This window comes from Lagenorhynchus albirostris, chromosome 1 (assembly GCF_949774975.1).
Source record: "Lagenorhynchus albirostris chromosome 1, mLagAlb1.1, whole genome shotgun sequence".
NCBI classification, from domain to species: domain Eukaryota; kingdom Metazoa; phylum Chordata; class Mammalia; order Artiodactyla; family Delphinidae; genus Lagenorhynchus; species Lagenorhynchus albirostris.
Window position 1 is genome coordinate 29,660,692 of NC_083095.1, and position 23,771 is coordinate 29,684,462.

The 23,771-nt window shown below is 48.3% G+C and overlaps 1 protein-coding gene across 1 annotated transcript in view; it reads left to right on the forward strand.

Moving 5' to 3' along the window:
* DPF3 (double PHD fingers 3) overlaps positions 1-23,771 on the forward strand; it is a 256,417-nt gene that overhangs the window by 128,507 nt on the left and 104,139 nt on the right. The window contains exons 4-5 of the mRNA XM_060163749.1: positions 10,848-10,975; positions 17,698-17,793. Of these exons, the coding sequence (XP_060019732.1) occupies positions 10,848-10,975; positions 17,698-17,793 (224 nt within the window). The remainder of the gene's footprint in view (positions 1-10,847; positions 10,976-17,697; positions 17,794-23,771) is intronic.

Genomic DNA, 23,771 nt, shown 5'->3' on the forward strand with positions numbered 1-23,771 from the left:
CCAACAAGCAAGTCTCAGGGGCCCTCGGAGGGGTGCCCCCCAAGGGGGCGGTCCAGGCAGAGGCCTGAGTCCCACCTGTGAGGGCAGCGGTGGAGAGGCCTGCTTTGCCTGCCTAGGGTGCTGTCCCTGCCGCACTGAACTGCCAGGACTCTACAGATGGGAGCAGGCTGTGGCCAACTTCCCCAGCTTTTGAAAATCCTGCATCTTAATTAGTTCCCTACTGCTTTTGTACATGGCCCACATTTTAATAATCTCCGGGCTTCTTCCACCGTTTTCTCTCTGATGTTCGGCGCGATTTCTCTTCTCCTCGAGGCAGTCCCCCCGACTCCTCCAGCACCCTCCCAGCCCGGGAACAACTTACGGAACGCTGCCGATGTGCCAAGCATGTGGCCTGAGATCGATGAGCCTGTCAGCTGGCTCCCTCTGCCCCCGCCTCCCCGTCTCCCGTGTGCGCCTCACAGGGATGAGCCAGGTGGGGTGGGCAAGACTGGGGGAGGCGGGGGCAGGGACCCGTGGAGCCCCCAGCCAGGTGTGAGCCAACGGACAGCGTGACCTTCCCCTGGCCCACAGAGGAGTCTGGCTGTGTCCTTCCAAGGGGGAAGGACGCTGAGCTCCCACCCCATATGTCGGTGCTTATCTGTCTCTGCGAGGGGGTTCCTTGAGCGTGGTATGGCGGGGAGAATGGATGCCTTCAAGTGCATCAGGGGGAAATGACCAGTCATTTATCTCTTTCCTGCAGTGTCAGAGCTGCAGCCATCCATCCTGGAGGCCGGCAACAGCAGCTTTTTCACAGCTCTTGTTGGCCTCGTGAGCTGGAGAGAGGTGGGCAGGCCACTCCGGCCCCTGCTTTGTGCCCTCCTGGCAGTCTGGGGGAAGGCGCTGGGTCCGGGGGACTGGGCCTGGGCCTATGACACTGCTCGAGTCTCGCAGGGCTCTGGGAGCCTGGGCTGGCCCAGGAAATGGGCGGCAGCTGGGAGTCGGCTGGGTGGCGGCGTGCACAGCTGCTGCAGAGTTTCCATGGCTGGGTTTTTCAGTTGGACCTGGGGGAACCATGTTTAGAGTGTAGGTTGTAAGGCTGTCGCCCTGTTACGCCAGGGCCTTTTCACTTGTATCTCTCCCTGCTGGAAGGCGCACATTTTGAGTGCAGAGGCCCACCCAATCCTTCATCTGTATCCCCAACACCCAGCACCGGACTTGGCACATGATAGGTGGACAGCAAAGATTTATTAAAGGGATGAAGGAAAGAAAAGTGCCTGGTGTCTGTTCCCAAGCTTGAAGAACATGGCTTAGCTCTCATCATGCCCATTGCATGGATGAGGGAGATTGAGTGGGAGAGGCGGAGCCTTCGGCCGCTGACCTGGCCTCCCCAACTAGCACCCAGCCTGGCCCGTGGGGCCTGTCCCAGCTTTGCCATCTTGCCTCTCTTTGGTTTTAGCCCATAGGGGCCTTCATTATGTGCTCTGCAGGAGACAAGCCCTCAAATAGGAATCACAAGGCCTGGGTTCAAGTCCAGACCTCTCCACCCACTGGCTGTGTGATTTTGGGCAGTCACCTAACCACTCTGGCCTTGATTCTTCATCTGAAATGCAGATCATGGCAGCTGCTCTGCTTGTTTCCCGGGGTTGTTCTGAGGGTCCAGTGGGAGGGTGGAGCTGGAGGACTTGGCACTATGATGCCACCTCCACGCAGTGCTGCTAGGTGGGCCAAGGGGGCCTCAGCCGACCCTGTTCTGTCCCCAGCATGTGCTCATTGCAGGCAGCTCACTGCCCAGCTGGAAGAGTGTGTGCTGTCTGGCCAGAATGGGAACACAGTCTGCGTTAGAGTCTTTTTTTTTCAGTACGCGGGCCTCTCACTGTTGTGGCCTCTCCCGTTGAGGAGCACAGGCTCGGGACACGCAGGCTCAGCGGCCATGGCTCACGGGCCCAGCCGCTCCACAGCATGTGGGATCTTCCCGGACCGGGGCACGAACCCGTGTCCCCTGCATCGGCAGGCGGACTCTCAAACACTGTGCCACCAGGGAAGCCCTGCCTTAGAGTCTCTTAAAAGCCCGAGTCTAGTATCTTCTATCCTGAGGAGAAAAGACCTGGCGTCTGGCTGTGGGATCTACCTTTCCCAGAACCACAGCTTGCCCAAGCTCACCCCTTGTGTCCCAGAACTGAGTCCTCTCGCATACATTGTCCAGAGCACAGAGATAAACTTGGAAGGCTTCCTCTCTGTTTTACTAACGCCTGTTATCCCGTGGCGCTGGGCCAGGCCTGTCTGGCTGGATCTTTTCTCCTGCCCTTGGCCTAGGCTGATCTGCCTTCTTCTCTGAGAACCGTTCCTCTGTGGACTTGCTCCGGTATGGCTCTGTACCTGTGCCCCTTGGCACTGGCCACCCAGCCTCCTTCACTGTGTGGGGATGCCCCCTGCTCAGGGGCTAGGGGCCTGCCCTCTGGCTGTATCTAGCAACCAGGACATAGGCACCATGAGGACAGGGCCCTCTCCTAAGCGCCGGCTCGTTGGCAGGGCTCCACACCTACTGCAGTCACTCCTAACTAGTCTCCTCACTCTGCCCTCACCTTCCTTCAGTTGACTTCACAGTGATCCTGTTAAAATATAGCCATCATCAACCTAAATGCCCACCAACAGACGGATGGCTAGAGAAGATGTGGTGCATATATATAATGGAATATTACTCAGCCATAAAAAGGAACAAAACTGGGTCATTTGTAGAGACGTGGATGGACCTAGAGACTGTCATACAGAGTGAAGGAAGTCAGAAAGAGAAAAACAAATATTGTATATTAACGCATATATGTGGAACCTAGGAAAATGTTACAGATGAACCAGTTTGCAAGGCAGAAATAGAGACACAGACATAGAGAGCAAACATACGGACACCAAGTGGGGAAAGCGGGCGGGGGGAGTAGTGGTGGTGGTGGGATGAATTGGGAGATTGGCTTGACATATATACACTAATATGTATAAAATAGATAACTAAGAAGAACCTGATGTATAAAAAAATAATAAAATAAAATTTAAAAAATATACATAGGCATCATAATGTCACCCTTTGCTTGAAACTACCAATGGCTTCAGAATTAGAAGTCAGCATTCTCGCAATGGCCTACACAGCCGTTCAGGCCCCAGAACTCTCTGAACTGGGCTCCTACCCTTTCCCTGGCTCACTGTGCTCTGGGCAGACAGGCCTCAGTTTCAGGGCCTTTGCGCGATGGCGACTTTGCTTAGGACGTCCTTTCCTATTAGCCGCATGGCCTCCTTCCTGCTCCTTCAGGCTCGTGCCTTCCTGGCCACATCTAAAAGTGGAACCGCCCTCCCATAACCCCCGATGCTCCAGCTTCCCCTCCTCTGCTCTGTCTCCAGAACATTGATTACCATCTGCCATACTGTGGGTCTTGCTTGTTTATGTCTTGTTTCTCCCCCACTAGAATATAACTTCTATGAGGGCAAGAATTTCTGTCTCTTGTTCACAGCTGTGTCCTTAGCACCTAGAACAGAGCCTGGTACATAGTAAGTGCTCAATAATTATTTGTAAAATGAATGAGTAGAGCAAGGCCTCTTCCACATGGTTCTGCTGTGATTTCCAAATCTGCAGCATGGACCCCCCGGGAATCGGAGCAGCATCTCGGCCTGTGAGCTTAGTCCCATCCTCAGCCTCCTCTGTCCTCTTAACTGCTCCAGACTTGGCTTCCTCGCTTCCATTCCCCCTGGGCCCACGCCCAGTTGCAGGGAGCTGTGTCTCACCATGTCTGATGGTCTGAGAGCGTCAGAAGGTGAGGAGTTTTGCTGAGAAGTGCAAGGAGAAGGAGACTTTAGAAGGGGAAAAGGGGGGGCTCACATGAATTGAGCATCGTCCCTGTGCAGACGCTGTATATCCATTATCTCATCTGGCCCTGTAAAAACACCGGGAAGTGGGCTTTGTTGTACAGGTGAGGAGATCAAGGCCAAGTGTGCAGTGTAGGGTACAAGAGCTGAGATTTCACCCCAGACAGCTTCTTGCACTTTCCAGCAATCTGTATTCCCTTGAATCATTTCACCACTCAGTCCATTCCCACCGTCCTTCTGCTCCCTCACCTTCCTGCTAAGTTGTATTGACGTGGTCTGCTGACCAGCCCAGTGGTGAGCTTCCTTTGATAGTGTGGGTGTTTTTCTGTGTCTCGGGGTGAGGGAATGCTTATCTATGCTGCCAATCTCTGGGTGCTGCTTCCAGGGGCCCATCATTGCGTGTTGGCTTAGGGGTGAGTGGGTAGGCACAGCAGAGAGTGGGGACCACAGGGCTCTTGGGGCCATGATCAGTCCTCCTGTTGTGTGCATATCTTGGGCTTCTAAAAGAAGCAGTAACGAGGGCCTGCAGGGTGCAGCCTGGGCGATGGGTCCTCATTGTGAACCTCATCTATTTTGAGCTTTATGAATCACAAAGCAGGGAGTCAAACGTAGCCAAGAAAATGGCACCCCTGAGGAATGCACAGATGGATTCCTGGGCCTGCCACCATCTCAGGAAATCAGGGCTTTGGTCCCCTCCAATCTCTTCCTCCGTAGGGTGAGAGATAACAATACCCCTCTCCTTCCCCGTGAGCCCGAGAGTCTGTTGGGCATAAATGAAAAAATGATTCCTAAGCTTCTTGCTCCTTGGTGTAAGTTGATGTATAAACCCACGGAAATGTGATGAGATTAACTCCTCAAAATAATAAGTGGCCAGAAGAGAAAACTGCACATTTGTATTTTTAAAGAAAAACTAGCGTGAGGTGGAAAAAAAAATCTGAGCACTCATGATGTAGCAGGATTGTCTGCCATTGTCTGTGGGGTTTCTACCTCCTTTGCACCATAACTCTATCTCCAGGCTCCTGCGTCAGAGAGCGCCCGTGATGGATGGACGGATGGATGTGCCTTGTCAGGGTGTTTCACCACGATTTCCCTGGGGGCAGTCTGTCTGTTGGCAGAGCACAGCCTCCCCAAAGATGGTATCTCTTGCAAACTCGACAGCTAACAGACAGCTCCTCTCTTTGTATATGTCCCCAAAGAAGAACTGTCTTAATCTGTTTTTTATATGGCATATTTTATTGTAATCCATATATGACTTGCAGGTTCCCAGTCCTCCATCCTGAGGCAAAAAATGCACGAGGAGTCAGAGGCTCCGTGAGCCTGTGACATCCAAGCGTTTGCATTTTTAAATGACCTGGGATTTAATTACTCATCGTGCTCCCATGTTGCACTTTCAGCCTCGTCTTGCCTGCATCCTGTTAATGAGCTCAGTGGTTCCAACAACCCAGTGGAAGCCTTGCATTTGGTGCATTGGGTGGCAGACTTGGAGCACCTGTGTCAAAAGCCTGTGGCTTTGATCTCCACCCGAGAGGATGGCTGCCCTGTCCACAGCCCTGGGGAGAAGCCATTGCTCTTCACTGGTGACTTTTTCTTTTTTTGTTTTGCTTTTATTTGTGCTTTCCTTTCCTCCCTCCCTCCCTCCCTCCCTCCCTCCTTCCTTCCTTCCTTCCTTCCTTCCTTCCTTCCTTCCTTCCTCCCTCCCTTCCTTCCTCCCTCCCTTCCTCCCTCCCTCCCTTCCTTCCTTCCTCCCTTCCTCCCTTCCTCCCTCCCTTCCTCCCTCCCTCCCTCCCCCCCCTTCCTTCCTTCCTTCCTTCCTTCCAAGACTTTCTATGCTTCAATCCTTGTTTGTCTGAGAGGTTTTTTCTTATTTGGAAACTGATTTGCTTCAGCTTGCACAGAAGCTGTCTCTGGTGTGATGGATCGTGCTGGAAGTCACCCAAGGAGTATCTCTGTTCCCAATTAGAAGTGCAGGCAGTGCTGCGTACGGGGGCCTGGGGAGGTGGCTGGCTTGGGTGACAGCTGCTGCCGCTCCGGAGAGAGTACCGATCCGTGGGTTTGTATCCATGTGTATAAAATCAGGCTAATTTAAAGATGAATTAGGTGTTTGTGTTTTAGACCATTTTCTTTTAATGTTAAGTGTTTGATGGCTCCTGTCAGGTTATGCGGTCCCCAAATTTGTGCAAGGGTCAAAATGAATACGCTTTTAAAGAATTATTAAATCTTATATCCAGATGAGCTGTATTAGAATAAAAACGAATCAATGAAATCCCTAAGGGCTCCATAGGGAGCGTGTCTAGGACGTGCATTGTGCAAGAGCTTGGACCTGTTACCTTATTTTTCCTTCCCTCTGGGACCTCCTGTGGTCTGGAGCCAGAGAATGTACCCTCTGCTGCTTTGTTGGGAGGGCACTGGTTAGCCTGTCACTCTGACCTTGCAGGCTTTACCCATAGTGCTTTGAAACCAGGGTTTGCCAGGGGTCGGCTAGAATGTTGTTCTGGAATGGTACTCAGCCGGGTATCAAGTAGACAAAACTAAGAGCATATTTAACGTCCTTCCATTTTTTAGAAGCAAAATCATAGCAAATGTTCCTTTTAATTCTGTAAACCTGTGGTGTTTAATATGGTAGCCACCAGCCACATGTGGCCATGGAATACTTGAAATGCAGCTCATCTGAATTGAGATGCACTGTAAGCGTAAAATACTCACTAGATTTCAAAGACTTGATGTGAATAAAATAATGTAAAATATCGCAATCATTTAAAAAGATTGATTACACATTGAAGTGATCATGTTTTGGATATGTTGGGTTAGATAAAATATATATTAAGATTAATTGTGCCTGTTGCTCTTTCCTTTTATTAATGTGGCTACTAAAAAGTTTAAAATTACATGAATGGCTTGCATTATATTTCTATTGGACAGCATTGCTGTGCCATTAAATCAGACTCATTCAAACTTCGATAATAATAGCATGTAACATTTTTAGGACACTTAGAACATCCCGGGCTCTTTACTATATGATCTAATTTTGAATCTTGTTTTGAATTGAAAAAAAGCAAAGCCAAAATTGGTAAGCCTCCTTTTCCACTCTGTTTCTCACACTAGTTTTTGTGGGAATCTTTTCAGAGTTTCTTTATGCAGTGTAGTACCATGTTTAATTCTCACACCAACACTATGAAATAGATACGACGATCATCCCCATTTAACATATAAGGAAACAGACTTAGAGGTTTAGGTAACCAGCCCGTGGTCCCTTGGCTAATACATGGCAAGGCCAGGGTTTGACTCCAGGAGTTTCTGAAAGCAGAACTTCTATGAGCCAATTAAATATTTTGGTAATTAGGCAAGGATAATGCCACTAAATTTCTCTGTGACCCTGGGAAAGTCTCTGTGTCTTTCTGTGCTCTACTTTCCTCGTTAAGTGATTGGACTCCAGATGCTGTTGGGGGTCCCTTCTAGCTCTTCGAGTGTAGGAGAGCCCATTTCACTCTTCCCATTTTGCTTCTCTTCCCCCTCGTGCTTCTGACCCTGTGCCCATCTCAGAGGATCAGAGGACCAGAGGACCAACAGGGTAGACTGAATGATGGGAAAGCAGGATGGAGGAATGGTTAGCAGGGGAGGAAGAAGAAGCAGTAGGGCGAACAGCATGAGGGAGTTTACCAGCGATGGACAGCTCAGTACCGTTGTGCGGAGTGAACACCCCATGGGGATGTTGGCATAGAACAGAGCCCAGTACCTTGACACAGACCTGCCCTCAGCCTCAGCAAAGGTCTGCCTTTTATCTCGAAATACGAAAACTGTGGAGGTGGTCTAGGAGGGCAGTGAACATGCACAAAGGTTTGGGAAACGACTTTTCAGGGAAGGACCAGATCGAGGCAAGGTGAAGTCCGTATAGCGTAGAGATTAGGTGAATGGGTTCTGAGGCAGGTTGGGATCAAGGCTGGACTTTGCCCCTTACCAGGTGTCTGATACTGAGCAAGTTTAAGCCTCCCTAAGCTGCAGCATCCTCATCTGTGAAATGGGATGATAACTGTGCTCAGCACTTGGGCGGCGGTGGGGATTAAGTGATACGTAGCAATAACAGCTGACACATTTTGAATGTTTCCTATGTGCCAGGCACTCCGCGTGTACACAAACGTATCAGTGCTTGTTGGGACTCAGCCTTAGCCTGCAAACTTCTAATAAGAATACAATGAGTGGGGCTCTTGTCACGATCTTAACCGTGTCTAGGAAAGAAGATCCTTTGGCTGCATTCTTGTCCTGCTGTGTGGCTTTCAGTGAAGTTACTTAACTTTTCTGAGCCTCAGGTGACTCATTTATGAAATGAGATGATAGGACTTCCCTGGTGGTCCAGTGGTTAAGACTCCATGTTCCCAATGCAGGGGGCAAGGGTTCGATCCCTGGTTGGGGAACTAAGATTCCACATGCTGCAGGGTGAGGCCAAAATAAAAAAATAAAAAAATAAGAAAAAGAAAGTGAGATGATTAAAGCAGATGATTTGTAAGGCCTTTTCAGCTCTAAAATACTGTGCAATTCTGGAAATAGGATTTATTTAGTGTTGAGAAGGCTAAGGGGGATACTAAAATATGAACTTCATAAATAAAAATATATATATGATGATTATAAATCTGAGGGATGGTGAACAGCTGTTCTCTTTTGGCTGAGGACAGGACATGAGGCAACATATTTTAATTGTTTTAGATTAATCATTTGGAAGCCTTTTGTGACTTGGGAGAAAGACTAATATGTCATTGGAGCAGGCTCTGGAGCTGCACACTCTGAACTCACCAAAGCAGACAGTTGGCTATTTTTCTGTGTGATGTAACTTCACCACACAGCCCTTCCTTGACCCCCGATCTAAAGTAGACACCCCCCCCACACACACTGTATTCTTTCTTCACATTTCACCCTGTTGCTTTTCTCTGTAGCACTTATGACATTTTGTAAGTGCATATTTATTTTTACTTAGCATTTAATGTCTATTGTTTTAAAATTTTATTTAATTTATTTTTTATACAGCAGGTTCTTATTAGCTATCCACTTTATACATATTAGTGTATATATGTCCATCCCAATCTCCCAATTCTGTCTCTTTAGATTGTCAACCATCTAAAGCCGGGTTGGTCGCTATTTGGTTCACCTACTATGTACCTAGTTCTAACATGGTGGTCATCACATAGCAGGTGCTCAGTAAATATTTGTTGAATGAATAAGTGGGTGAATGAGTTTCAGAGGTGGTTGATTTGGGGGTAGTACTTCTTGATGGAGGTGGATCCTCTGCTTGCCTCTTTTGGTAAGAAAATCCCAAAGACCTTGTCTTTCAAGGGACTTTAGATACTGTTTCTCCTTCCCACCATCATCTCCTGGGGGCTGGTCATGCATGGGTGTGAGTTTCTTCAGTTTTAATGGGCTGCCTGAGCACCCTTTCTTATGGGCTGGCCAGCCTGCATCTGGCTCTGGTGGAGGAGATAGAAGGGGAATGTGGAGCTCCATTTGAATAAAGGCCAGTGGAACGTGGGTTGGTTGTGCTTGTTATTTCTGTCTGTTCCCCCAGAACAGCCTTTTGCCCTTCTTTATGCTGCCCTGTGCCCCAGGAAGCTGACCTCAATGGCTGTATCAGTGAGGCTCCCTTACCCTCTGGCTTCTGGTTGAGCTTGGCCAGTGGGAGGGCAAAGCAGGAAGACAGGGCAAGGAGAGAGAGGTTGGGTGTGTTGTACCCGGGTTCTCTGGCCCGAGAGCTCTCCATGGCTCTCTCCAGGTCTTGCAAACACACTCTTTCTATCCCCCAGGGATAGCAGGGCTCATGACCCCCCACTGTTAACTGCCCTGGTGCTTCCCCATTCCTTGTCCCCTAATTCCTGTCCACACCTCTGTAAACTCCATACAGATGGGCCATTCGTTCCCCTGACCGTTTGCTCCGGCACCACCCCCTCATGGTCTTGCACCCATCTTACCTGATACACGGTAGGGACTACGCATCTAATCGCAGGGGATATGAAATGCAGGGTCCGGGGAGAGGTTGGAGGAATATTTTGTAGTAAATCTGAGTATGATCGCCTGTACATGAGGTTTCTGTTTTTAATGAAAAAAACAGAAAAAAAAAATACCCCCAAACAAACCAAGAAACCCTCAACCACCCTCCTTTGGGTTAGGAGTTGAAGAATTCTTGAGAAAGGGGTTCAGTTTCTCTCTCCGATTTCTCTCATGGGCAGGGCCGGCACTGGCTGCCACTGCTCAGGTGGCCCCATGATCTCAAGCCCCACGAAGCCAATCAGACTCTGATGTCTTCAGAACAGACGCCCCAGTGTGCGGGCACTGCAGCTCCCAGCTGCCGATCAGGGGCCCGTTAGGCATCTGCTCTCGCTCTTTTTCTTCACTGGGCTTCAGAGGCCTTTACTTCCCTGGTGAGTTGATAAGAACAGCCTCTCTGAGGTTGAAATAGCTTTTCATGGAGCAGACTGGAGCTGGGCAGCCAGCATGGCCGGGGGGAGGTCACGGAGTTGGCAGACAAGAGTTGGCATAGAGGGAGAAGATAATAAAACTTGAGGCCGACATTGGTGCACTGCTTTAGAGTTTTCAAAGCGCTTGAATGTAAAGGAACACATTTATGCTCCACAAAATGGCCTGGTGGGGTGCTAGGCATTGTCGCCCTCACTTTGTAGATGTGCAAAAGGGCTCGGGGATCCTTGAGCGCCTCGCCCAAAGTCACGGAGCCGGAGGGTGGCAGAAGCAGGACAGAGACGCAGGCCGTCTGACCCCGTGTGCTTCTGGCGCCCCTTCTGCCCTGTCTCCGCCGTCTCTGAGGGAGCAGGCAGGGCTGGGCTCTGGCTCTGGGACTGTGAACTGGAGATGGAAACGCTGAACTCCAGTGTTCCTGTTCGTCCCGGAGGAGAGATCGCAGGCATCTTGAATCCTTGCCGGGGGCTGCGGTTCCTGCATGCCCCCAAGGGCCACCCTTCCTGTCCCTCCTGTCTCTCCTGTTTCCAGTGGCCTGACACTGCTTTTCTGTCCTTGTTTTTCAGAAGTGGAGCTGCCTCTGAAGAAAGATGGGTTCACCTCAGAAAGCACCACCCTGGAAGCCTTGCTCCGTGGCGAGGGGATCGAGAAGAAGGTGGACACCAGGGAGGAGGAAAACATCCAGGAAATACAGGTATTTCTGTGCTTGCGGGACGGGTTGGGGGTGGCCCCCAAGCATCACTGTCGTGCTTCCGGAACTCCAGCCCCAGCTCTGGTCATTCTCTCAAGGGCCAGGGCTGCGTCTCAACTTCCCACCACAACTGGGAAGCTGGCCTTGGTCTCCCTGTTAGTCCACTCAAAACGTAGTTTTGGAGCCTACTGTGCGCCAGGCACCGTGCGAGGTCCTGGGGACACAGTGGTGAGTGAAACTGACCACATCCTCTTTCCCGCCCCCGGGAGCCAGCAGCCACAGCCCAGGCTTGGAAAGCTCGGTTGTCTGGGGCCGCCAGCCCCGCAGGGATCCCCACCGCACCCCTGCCTCACACACCCTCATCAGCTCTAGTTCACCGGCTGTCTTGTCCTTCCCCAGCACCACCCACCTGTCCTTCAAGGCCAGTTTAGAAGTCATCCCCCAGGCAGGTTGGTGGCTTCCATCCCCATGTGTTCACCACCCTCTGTGCACAGCATGGCTAAGGCTGCCACCACGCAGGGTCACCACGCAGGATTACAATGGTGTGCTCTGATGGTGTCTTATTTATGTGTCTTGAGCCCCCATTGTTGACTCCAATGGTTGGCACAGAAGCTCGTAATATTAATGAATACAAATATGAAATAGTTTTTAATAATTAAACATAATGAAATTATTAAATTACATTAATACTTTATATTAAAATTATATATTTTATGTTATACATGTTATACGATTACATATTTATTAATTTTATATCCAATCTAATATTTGCATATTAATTTATCAACATTGTAATTAAATGACTACCAGTAAAATGTTTGGTTTGCTTCGTCAGTACCACAGTGTGTGGGTTCCGTCGAGTCAGAGACCGTGCCTTCGTGTTCACTGTTGTACCCTCGGGGCCTTGCATGTGCTCAGCAGAGTCTGGTCTCAATAAAGGTGTTGAATGAGTCAGTGAACGTGGCCTCCTTCTCTGCCATTCCTGCATTCAGATGAATGGTCCAGTCTTTTCCGTTTGGTTGTCACAACATGGCTTATATTTGTTCCCTCCTCTACTTGTCAGACCTACAGCCCTAGTAAAGATCCTTATTGACTGAAACCTTTATATGTCTGACACACTTTGGAGTTGTCTTCGACCCCTGTCTTTCTCTCACACCCAGTATCCATTCATCAGGAATCCTGTCCACTGTGCCCTCAACACAAATCCAGAGCGTGGCCCCTTCTCACCACATCCACCGCTGCTGCCCTGGTCCGAGGCACTCACATCTCCTGTCTGAACGGTTGCAGTTGCTTTCTAAGTAGTCCCCTGCTCATGGCTGAGAGGGAGCTCAAACCCTGCACTGGCCCCTGTTCTCCCGAGAAGAAGCCGCGGCCCTCTCCCCTCTCTCTGACTCGCTGCTTCCTCTCTTCCTGGCTGACTCAGCTCCAGGCGCACCGACCCTCGGCTACTCACGTACACACCAGGTGCGCTTCACCTCCGGCTGTGCTCTGGCTGCTTCCTCTGCCTCACGGCCCTCTCCCCATATGCTGGGCTCTCACCCTCACCTTCTTCCAAGTTTTGGTTCCTGTCTCTTCTTCTCTGTGAAGTTTACCCTGACCACTGAATGTAATACCACATCCTGTGCCCTCTCTGCCCCGCAGCACTCCCGATTCTCTTACTCTGCTTTCCTTTTCTTTTTCTTTTTCCCCATAGGTTTTACCAGCATCTAACATACTTTATAATTTACTGATTTATGATGCTATTGTTTATTTTCTGTTTTCTTCTAGTAGGATGTAAACTCCTCAAGGGCAGGAATCTTTGTCTCTCTTGCTTGCACCCCTTTGTATCTCAAGACCTAAACAGTGCCTGCACATAGTAGGTGCACAGTAAACATTTATTGCGTGGATGCACGAGTGAACAGATTCCTGTGAGTTGCCCGTCTCCAGTCTGTCCCCTCTCCATCATGTCCGACTTTGATAGCTGACCTTTCATCCCAAAACACAATGCTGCTTGTGCCATGCCCTTGTTTAAAAAACTTGGCTAAAACACTTTTGTTTCTCGCTAAATGAATCTAAAGTGATGAGTGTGATCTTCTTGGGCCTCCTCTCTCCGCTCCTAACCTAGTTTTCAGGCTTATTTCCCACGATTCCTTTACTCCCTCTGTTCTCCAGCCTCCTTCCCTCCGTGCCTCTGGTCATGCTGTGCCCTTTATCTGGCATGCCTTTTCTTCCATCACCACGTGTACAAATTCCACCCACCTATTAGGCTCAGCCCTGATACCACCTTCCCCATGAAGCCTTTCTTGATCACCCCCCACCCCCTAGTTCTCTTTTTACCGCTGGCATTTAGGGCACCTAGTACTTTCTTTTTCTTCTTCTTCTTTTTTTTTTTTTTTTTTTTTTGCTATTCATGTATTATCCCCCATTTTTGGACTTTTAGATCTTTGAAGTCACCGTCTGTCCCATCTGTATTGCCTGTTAAGAGTATTTTTGCTCAGTTGGGGTAATTTGACCGAGTCAATGAGTGGGACAGAACCATTGCCCAGAAGCCTTGATGCTCTAGAGAGAGGCAGCCCTTTCCTTTTCGAGCGGGCAGTGGGTTCGAGTCCTTCTCAGGCAGCATTGGGCCAGTATACGGGTCGTCATTGTCGAATCATCATCATCACCATCCTCCCCGATGTAACCAGAATGTCTACTATATGCAAAGCATGGGCCTACGACCTGCTGTGCTAAGAACTGAAACCAGGACCAAAAGCCAGAAGAGTTTACATGTTTTTATTGGCTTTGATTATTAAAATAAAGTGCACATGTAACAAATGGACTGTTTTGTTCATTTTTCCATTCATTCCATCAAAGTTTATTGAGTGCCTCCTCTGAGCAGGCATTGTGCTGGGCTCTGGGGTAACAGGGAAACCAAGAGAGACCTGTCCCCTCTGCTCATACTTATTTTGTAGCATGACATACAGACAGAAAGCAAGTAAACAAACAAGTAAAGTAACTGCATTTCAGGATAAATGCCATGAAAAGAACAGAGTGTGAAGGCTCAGCATAAGAGGAGGGACGGATTCTAGGTAGCATCCTAGGGGAGACAAGGGCTATACCCCGGTCCTGTGAGATGAGAAGGAGCCAGTAAAGTGAGGAACCTGGGAAGGGCTTTCTGGGCAGAGGAACAGTGCTCTTGAAGGCATCGCGATAGTTCTGAGCTCGTTGTGTGCAAAGAACAGAGGCTGGTGTGGCTGGAGCAGGGTGCCAGGGAGAGAAGGGCCGGGGAGGCACTTGGAGAGGTGGGCAGGGCCAGACCTGCAGGAGGCTCTTGGATTCATGGGACGTGAAAAAGGAAGCCATTTGGAGGATTTTAACCAGGGCAGTGAATTTGTGTTTCCTTAAGACCCCTGTGGATGCTGCATGGAAAGGAGACTGGATGCAGGGCCAGCAGTGCAAGGAGGGAAATAGCAGAATTTTGCACTCTTCCAGCTGGAGATAATGGTATCTTTAAAGAGGAATTCCTCTGATACACACACAATTAAAAAAAAAAAAAAAGAGGAATTCCTTCTTTTTTAAAAAAGCACAACCACAAATGATCATTATCATCACCGTAAAGACTGGTTAGAGTAACAGGGAGCAAAGTTGTTTTAAAATGTGTTTATTTTCCAGATAATGTCCTTGGACAGGGAATGCAAGTGTGTCACGGGGGATGAGCTGCATCTCTAGTTGGACACCCCTGCCCTTCATTCCTAATACAGGATGCTCCCTCTGCTTCCTGAGCCCTGAATACGGGCTTTGTTTGTTAGGAACTCCTGGCTTCTCCCAAGTTGTGTAGAGAGGCTTCTGGTGTCAGGGCCACGTCGCAGGAAATGCAGAAACACAGGAAATGCAGAGACACAGGAAATGCTGCTGTCACGTGTGAGGCCTGGGGCTCGGACCAGAGGTTCTAGAGACACAGGGAAGACAGTGAGAAGAGGGAGGGAGAAGTCGGTTTTCTCCAGGATGTTGAAGCTGTGCGGCACATCTAGGGACTAGTGCAGCTACCTTTACCAGCTTTCACCTTCCAACCCAGAGTCCATACTGCGGGTACTAAATACCTTCATAATAAAAAATGAGAGTGGCATCAGAACTGCACTGAGATGCCAGAGGCAATGATCTGTAAATTCGAGGCACTTGGAACTTACCATGATTAAATGACTTCAACACCCAGAGAGTTTGCAAGATGGCTACACAAACAGCAACAGTTGTCGTAAGAACGACACCTTGTATTTATGCTACATCTTTTCACCAAAGGCAGCAGAGCATCTGACTTGTCATTGTCTCACTAGTGTTCCCCCCTACGGTTCAGGAAGCCAAGGCGCAGGAAGGCTAGGACACTTGCTGTGGACCCGGGCCAGCGTTTCCTAGCTGTGGGCCAGAGGTTGTGTCTGGCAGATGCCGTTGCTTCTCTGTTAGGTGGCGAAGGTTGACCCAGAGAGCCTAAGCGCTATCAGCTGATGGCTTCCCATATAAACCTGGTAGAGAAGCCAGAGAAGAATTTACTAGACCTATTTTGAGTTCTTTGGGAGGATTTGGCGATTAGCAATATCCTGATCCCTGCGATGGGAATGGAACTCTCTGACAAGAAGGCAATGGGAGAAGGTCACTGGAAACTCACCCCTGGGCTTCCTGCTTTGAGGACAGGCCCAGGGCATTGTCCAGGAGGCAACTGGAACCGTGATGGTGATACCAGAAGTCAGTACCATGCATGCTGCTTTCTAAGTCTTTTTTAAAAAAATTATTTAGCAGCATGAATGGTTTTTCTTTTTCAATTTTATTAATTTTTATTTTTTGTCTGTGTTGGGTCTTCATTGTTGTGCATGGGCTTTCTCTAGTTGCTGTGAGCAGGGGCTACTCTTTGTTGCAGGGTGCGGGCTTATCATTGCAGTGGCTTTTCTTTTTGCAGAGCACAGGCTGTAGGCGCACGGGCTTCAGTAGCTGTGGCACGTGGGCTCAGTAGTTGTGGCTCGTGGGCTCTAGAGCGCAGGCTTAGTAGTTGTGGCGCACAGGCTTAGTTGCTCTGTGGCATGTGGGATCTTCCCGGACCAGGGCTCATGTCCCCTGCATTGGCAGGCGGATTCTTAACTACTGCGCCACGAGGGAAGTCCCACTTTCTAAGTCTTTTCATAGCTCGTGTGATTGTCACACTATTACCGCAAGGATAGGTGGATGCTGTTGTCCTGTATAACTTGGTGCCCACCCACCTTTCTAGCTTCATCTTAGGCCAGTCTCTTCCTGAGCCACTGAGCTCTGGTCACATTGGCCTCTTCATGCTCTCTGGACAAGCCATATTCCCCTCCCTGCTTCAGGGAGTTTGCTCATGCTGTTGCCTTTGAGTAGAATACTTTCCCTCCTCTCCTCCCTTTGGTCCCTGTTCCCAAGGTTAGTCTCTGTCCATCCTTTACATCTAAACTTCCTTAGTTCACTTCCACAGGTAAGCCTTACCTGACCTCAGATTAGGAAAGGTCCCTTCTAACAACCTCTCATAGCACCTTGAACTTGCCTGTCACTGTTTTCATAGCAGTTGTAATTATATGGTTATGTATGTTGATTGAATCTGTCCTTCCTTCATTAGACTGTAGAGTCCACTTGGGGCCAGGACTGTAGCCATTTTTTGGCTTATCTAGCACAGTACCTGCCATGTAGTCAGCCTTAGACAAATGTTTGTTGATTGAATGAATGAGTTCCTATTTTATAATTGGGGAAACTGAGGCACAAAGCGATGATGACTCACCCAAGGTCACACAGTGAGCTTATAAAGAAGCCCCCAGGGCTCCTGACATGGAATCCATGGGCTCCCCTTCCCCTTATCCCACTTCTACTCTGGGGGGCTGGGTCCTCTGCCACAGTCTCTTATCCCTCCCTTAAACCTAGAGATACGCACCTTACCTCCCCTTTCCTCCCCTACGCCAAAGCAAGTGAGGTGCTCAGGTCCTATAGGAAGTACTGCGATATGCCGTGGAATTCTCAGACACAAGGGCTGAGAGAGAAATGGGAAACTCTGAGCTGATGAACCTGACCTTGCTTTGGTCATGGATTCTGCTATCTGATCTTGAGCAGTCAAAACTATTTTCAGCCTCAGTTTATTTACCTGTAAAATGGAAATTGGATTCTCTGCTGCAGTGTGACTCACGGGGCTGTTGGAGAGAGAAAATTAAAGTTATGATCTTTAAGCTCCATTACAAGTAATGTGCTGTAACGAAAATCCATTACTCTTAAAAAAATAACAATGGAAGATTATGAATAACACATTCATGTCAAATTCTGTTCAGATGGACAGGAAGTTACTTGCTTTCATCAAACAGGGCAAGATTCCAGAATGCCAGGGAAAGGAGAAACATATTTTCATATATTTGAGGTGGCCCTTTAGGAACAAAAGGAAAATTACATGAAAGTAAGTTTTGACCAGACATCTTGGGCCCACATAGAAGGGTACCCCTACCAGAGTATTCTCTTTTTAGAAAACATTTCTTGGGCAAAAAGAGTTGAAAAAGTCGGTGTTCTAGGAGGAGTTGGCTGGACGGGTCCCAGGAGAGAGAGTTGGTACCGCCAAGAGCTCCAGTTCCTGGCCAGCATTTTGGAGGCCTAGCTTCCCAAGCCATGGAAGCATCTTCACTGTGTTAAAAAAAACACACCAAAACAGAACACCCTCCGAATTACCCTCTGATGGTTTTCTCCTTTGCATTTTATTTCTCAACGCTTCTATTTTCTTGTCATTTCAGAGGGTTTTGGAAAATGATGAAAATGTAGAAGAAGGAAATGAAGAAGAGGATTTAGAAGAAGATATTCCCAAGCGGAAGAATCGGACCAGAGGACGGGTAAGCCGTGAAGGGAGGAAAGAGATCAGGGAGGCCGGGGCCTGGCAAACAACTGGTCCCTAGATTCAAAATCCCACTGCAGCTAGATAGAGGGTGTATCCATGGTCTTCCTTGCAGGACACCCAGAGAGGAAACCTCCAGAAGAATTCTGGTTCTCAGGTGATAGCCTGCAAGAGTTTAGAGCTGGCAAGAGGGAGAGAAGAGGCAGACGGTGCCCCGAGGGGATGGTGAGGGTCTGGGGAAGGTGGAGGTTGAGGTGTGGGTGAAGGTGGAGGATGAGGGGAATGTGACCGCTGTCCCCATTCCTCAGTCATAGAATAAGGCGGAAAGTGTCCTGTCCCTGGGGCTGCCCCAGAATGACAGGGTCAGGACACCTGCTTTGGGGTACGTTTCACTAGGCAGAGAGTGGGAGCAAACTGGGAAAGCATGGGGGCCGCAGCTGATGGTTCCCAAGCCAGTGTGGCGGGGGCTTTGGAGGCGTGTGGGCCTGGAATGTGACAAGAAAAGGCCAGAAGCCTGGGGAATGGCAGAGGGGAAATCCGTGGTGGAAGGAATAAAAATATGAGGGTGACTCTTAAGGGGAGGGAGCGAAACCTGAGCGGTGCTCTCTGGCATTCGGGGTGGTCCTCCAGAGTCCTCATGTTCAAGCCCAGAGGGGTTTTCTGGGATTACCTTCAGGGCTCTGCAGGAGTATCTGACAATAGCCAGATGCAGCGGGACCTGCGGGGATGAACTGCTGCTTCCCATCTGGAGAATTAACTCTCTGAGGCCTGTCTGGCTCCTTCAGGCTCTAGGCGGGATGCTTACCCCTCCTGTGGATTAGGGGCTAGTCCTGGATGCCCTCTGAGCTTGGGTCCAGTGAGAATTATGGCAAGCCTCTCTTCCCGTGGTTCTTGCGTCTGAGTACACATCAGAAACACCACAAGAGCCTATCGAAACGCAAATTTGCAGGACCCACTCCCGGGAGTTCTGATTTAGGAAGTCTGGGGTAGGGCCTGGAGAGCTGTATTATAAGCAAGTTCCTAGGTGACTGGTGCAAGGGGCCTAGCAGTGCCCATGCTGAGCTGAGATGCTCCGACTTGGACAGGAGCTGGAATTTCTCAGTCCGGACAGGGTGGTCCTCTGATGCTGCACACCTTATAGAGTCACAACTCAGCTTCAGCCACGATCAATGTTTTGACACTCTTGTTTAATCTTTTCTTTACTCTCACTTTTGGTTGGTTTGTATGTTTGTGGGGTTTGTGTGTGTGTGCGGAATATTTGAATGCAAGCCCCTAGACATTTTTTCATTTAACCCGTACATACCTCAATGTATATCTCTAACAGGTATCATTATCATACCCAATAAAAATAACGATTCTAACATCTACTATCCAGTCCCTGATCCTTTCCCCCTGATTTTCTCAAAAATGCCTTTTTATAGTTGGTTTGTTTGAAACTTAGGTCTCTTGTATTCTATAACATTCTTCTTCCTTGCTACTCCCTACCACATACATATTTTTTTTTTCTCCATGCCATTTATTTGTTGAAGAACTTGGCTGGTTGGTCTTGTGGAATTTCTCATATTCTAGATGTGGCAGACTGGTGGTGTTTAACGTGTCCCTCAGTCCTCTTTATCTCCTGAAAACCGGTGGTCTGATGAGAGACTGATTAGATTCGGGATAGTTGTGCGTGTGTGTAAGTATTTTTTGGTCAGGCTAGACTCTCTCTTAGGTGTGAGGTGTGCTTCTTATTGCTTCACATCTGGAGGTGTATGCTGTCCACTCGTTCTGCTTTCAGTGGTGGTAAAAATGATCAGTGGATTTGGGTGTTGTCAGCCAGATCTCTCCTTAGAAAGTGCCCCATCACCTTTTCACCTAATCATCTTAGTGGCCCCTGATGAACTTGCCTGGACCCATGCCTTCTTGGGAGGTTACAAAATAATGGATATCTTACTCCATTCTAAAGGAGGCTTTAGAATGTGGAGTTCCTGGGCCTTTTGTGAACTCCAGTTGCTGTGTACCTCCAGGCCTGCTTCCAACCCTTGTCTCAGCCCAAACCAAACTTACTCGAGTAGGTGATGGAGAATGGTCGTCTTTACATCTTCTCCACTCCCAAGTGAAATCTAGGCGTTGAACTTGTAGTTGGCAAATACGAATTGGGTGTCTTCTCTGTAAGAACACCGGCAGAAGCAGCAGCAACAGCCATTTGTACTTACTGTATACTTCCTATACATCAGGCAGTGTGATGAGCTCTTCACAATAAGAGCTACGTTACTGGACTACACCACAGTGCATCATAAACACAACAGGTCGATAGCGATATCATAAACACGATGTCGATAGTGACGATAGGTCCTTTATACTGCATTCTCTATTTCTGCACTGTTCTTTACAGCAGCCACTGGCCACATGTGGGTGGCTACCAAGCACTTGACATGTTGCTAATTCAAATTGAAATGTGGTGTAGGTGTAAAATATTCACCATATTTCAAAGATATAGTAGGAAAAGAACGGTGAACACTTCATTAATATTTTTATACTGATGACATATTGAAATGGTAATACTTTGGATAGATTGGATTAAATAAAATGTATTACTAAAATTAATTGCATCTGTTTCTGTTTTTACTCTTTTTTAAAAACGTGGCTACTGGAAAATTTAAAATGACACGTGACCCCCATTATATTTCTCTTGGACAGCACTGCTTCTTTCATTCCCATACGTGGGTATTATTACTCCTAGAGAGGTTAAGGAACTTGTTCAAGGACATCCAACCTAGTAAGGAAGAAGCTAGGACTTGAACACAGGTCTGTGCTTTTTCTACTGGGTCACATGTGGCCCAGTGCCCAGCATGTGACCACTGACTATTTTGTTGAATGAATGATTGAATGATGGAAAAAGAACAGAAAGTCATATTTCAGATTTATGGGAGTTGAGCAAAGGCCTGAACACAGCGAGGGGGCTGGATGGGGCCTAGACTAGCTCTGGGCCCACCCGAGGCTGGCTAAGGGGCAGTCAAACGGCTCTCCATTGTGCAGTGACATTGTAGACATCCATGGTGGGAGCCGTGGGAGGACCTGGAAAGTGCAGGTGAGCCTACCTGTGCTGGAATAAGGTATGGAGCTGCTTAACCCACAGGCTCAAGGAAGCTACCCTTTAAGGTGTATTCAAGCTGCCACTGGCTCCTGGAGGACAGTCACTCCGTTTCTGTTGTCGGGACTGAGGTCTGAGGCTGAGGCTGTACATCTCAGTATGCGGCCCTTAGGCCGCAGCATCAGTGTCACCTGGGAGCTTGTTAGAAATGCAGATCCCCCCCAGACTCCACCCTAGGTGGGCTGAATTAGAGTCTGCAGTTTAACAGGACTCCCAGGTGCTCTGTGTGCTCATTGAGGAAGTCAGGGCTAAGGTAGTGATGACAAGAACAGTCTCTGCTTTGTTTGAACCGTGAGTTCAAATCCCAGCTCTACCACTTACTAGACTTTGGGTGGTTCAGGTAACCTCTGTGACCCTGACCAAATTGAATAAGTAGGCTGGGTCTCAGTTTCCTCATCATTAAAATTGGGGTAATAGTACACAGCCAATTTTGAGTGCTTAATAAAGGCTAGATATTATTAGGAGGGTGCAAGCAAAGGGAACAAATCTCAGAACCTTGACAATGGAGATTCCCTGAGGGGTGAGAGAAACTGAGGCCCAACAATGAATAATTGTATCTGTGGTCACTTTAGCCCAACAAATCAAAGCTCTTTAAAGTTCATGGAATTCCTGTGAGTCATCCATGTGAGTATTACCAATCAGTAAGTGTTTATGATGCACTGTGGTGTAGTCCAGTACTTTCAAACTTTAATGTGCATACAAAGCACCTGGTGATCTTGTTCAACTGCAAATTCTGATGCAGTAGGTTTGGTGGGTGGGGACTGAGATCTTGCTTGGTTAACAAGATCCCAGGAGATGGCAGTGCTGCTGGTCTGAGCACCTCACTTTAGATGGCAAGAGTGTAGAGCAGTGGTTCTCAATTTTTTTTGGTCTCAGGGATTCTTTACTTACAAATTACTGAGAGCCCCAAAAGCTATTGTTCTGGTGGGTTATAACTAGTGATACTTCCCATATTAGAAATCAAAACAGGAAAAATGTTAAATTTAAGAATACACGTGCACACAGAGTGATGACATCATTGTGTCGTGTAGCCGCTAGAAAACTCCACTGTGCACTTGTGAGAGTGAAAACTTTCAAATGACATTTTAGTACTATTACAAAAATAGTTTTGACACTGGAGACTCCCTTAAAGGGTCTCAGGGACCTCCAAGGATCCCTTGACCACTATTTGAGAACAACAGATATAGAGCGACTAGCTCTCTGCTCGGGACTGAGCCTGTCCGAGTTGAGAGTCTTCTAGTTGTAGGAAACTCAACTTAAGCTTAAGCAAAAGTGGGAAGTATTTGAAAAGCTGCTGAGCCATTGTCCCATATTTGAGCAATTTTTGAAGATTCAGGAAGGACAAGAAGGTGGCGGGGATTTAGGATTGGGAAAGAGTAAGGAACCCAAGCAGCTCTGGCCTCTACTTCTCCTTCCTTTATTCTTCTCTTGCAGGATTGCCTCTCCTGCTTCTCTGTGCACGTGGCCCCATAGTTCCTGAATTTATGGGTCCCCCAAGTGACCTGTACTAACTAGAGTCACTGTTTCCCAATTCTGAGTACCTTGGGGGTAGAATCTGGTTGGCCCAGCCTGGGTCACATGTCTATTCCTGAGCCAGCCAATCAACGGCGTCCAGTAGGGCAGGGCTGTGTGGTGCAGTCATGGCAGCCATGGCCCACCAGTGTGTGAATGGGGAGGTGGAATGGGGAGGAGTGGAGTCGGGTGAGTAGTTCTCAGAGAGGGAGGATGGTTTCTTTTGGACATCAGCTTCAAAGTTTTCTGTAACAGATTCTGGAAACCTGGGCCTCCGCCTTCTAGTGGCTCTGTGACTATGGGCAAATCATGAACCCTCTCAGAACCTGTTTCATCAAGTGCCAAATGGGAATAATATTACTTGGTTAAACTCAGATGGTGTTGTAGGAATTAACTGAGCTAATATATGTGAAAGAGCTTTGGATGCCGTGTGCCCAGCGTAGTGCTAAATGTCACGGGTTCATAATAAAGTACGAAGTGCCATCTTTGCCCTCGAGGACCTTGGAATTAAATTGAGGAGAAAATGCTAATAGTCATGATACAATCAGAAAGCAGCAGGCTTCTGACCGTGCACTTATCAAATGCAATAACAGTTCAGAGGAAAGAGCAATCAACTGGGCAAGGAGGGGAAATAATTTATTGAGTACTTCCTGTAGACCTAGTTCTGTCCCCTGTGGTTTCACACCCCCTTATTAGCACTACAACTCTGCAATAAAGATGTTGCTATGCCCATTTTACAGCTGAGAAAACTAATGCTTAGAGAAGTAACTTGTCTGAAAACACATGCTAGTGTTTAAACCTATGTCTGTCTGACTTTAAAGCTGATGCTTCACTCCTCAGTGTGGCAAGAGGAAGATTCTTGGAGGTGTGGCATGTTAGCAAGGCTAAAGCATGGAGCAGATGTGGATGGGCAGAGTAGAGGCTGATCCGTGACCGGGATCAATCAAAACAAAGACTTGGACGTAGCATCAGCATGAGGTGATCCTGGTAGGACTGGCACTAGGTCGTCAGTGGATATGTCAGTGGGCTTTGGATGGCAGTGAACGAATGGATGACCATGGGCTCCCGTCCTTCACTCCTTTTGTCTAATTGGTCTGAGACTCATGCAGGATGGATCGGGTAGGGCAACGCAGAGGTAGAACCCCAGCTGGCGGGTTCTTTGAGCAGTTCAGGGGTTAATTGATGAGCTCCTGGATTAAGATGTGGAATAGAAGGGAAATGCAAAGCCTAAGATGGCTTTTGAAGGAAGACACAATAGCACTTGGATACAGAGAATGAAGAAGAAGAACCAAAGATGATTAACTCACTGACCAGCCGACTGGTGGATTGAT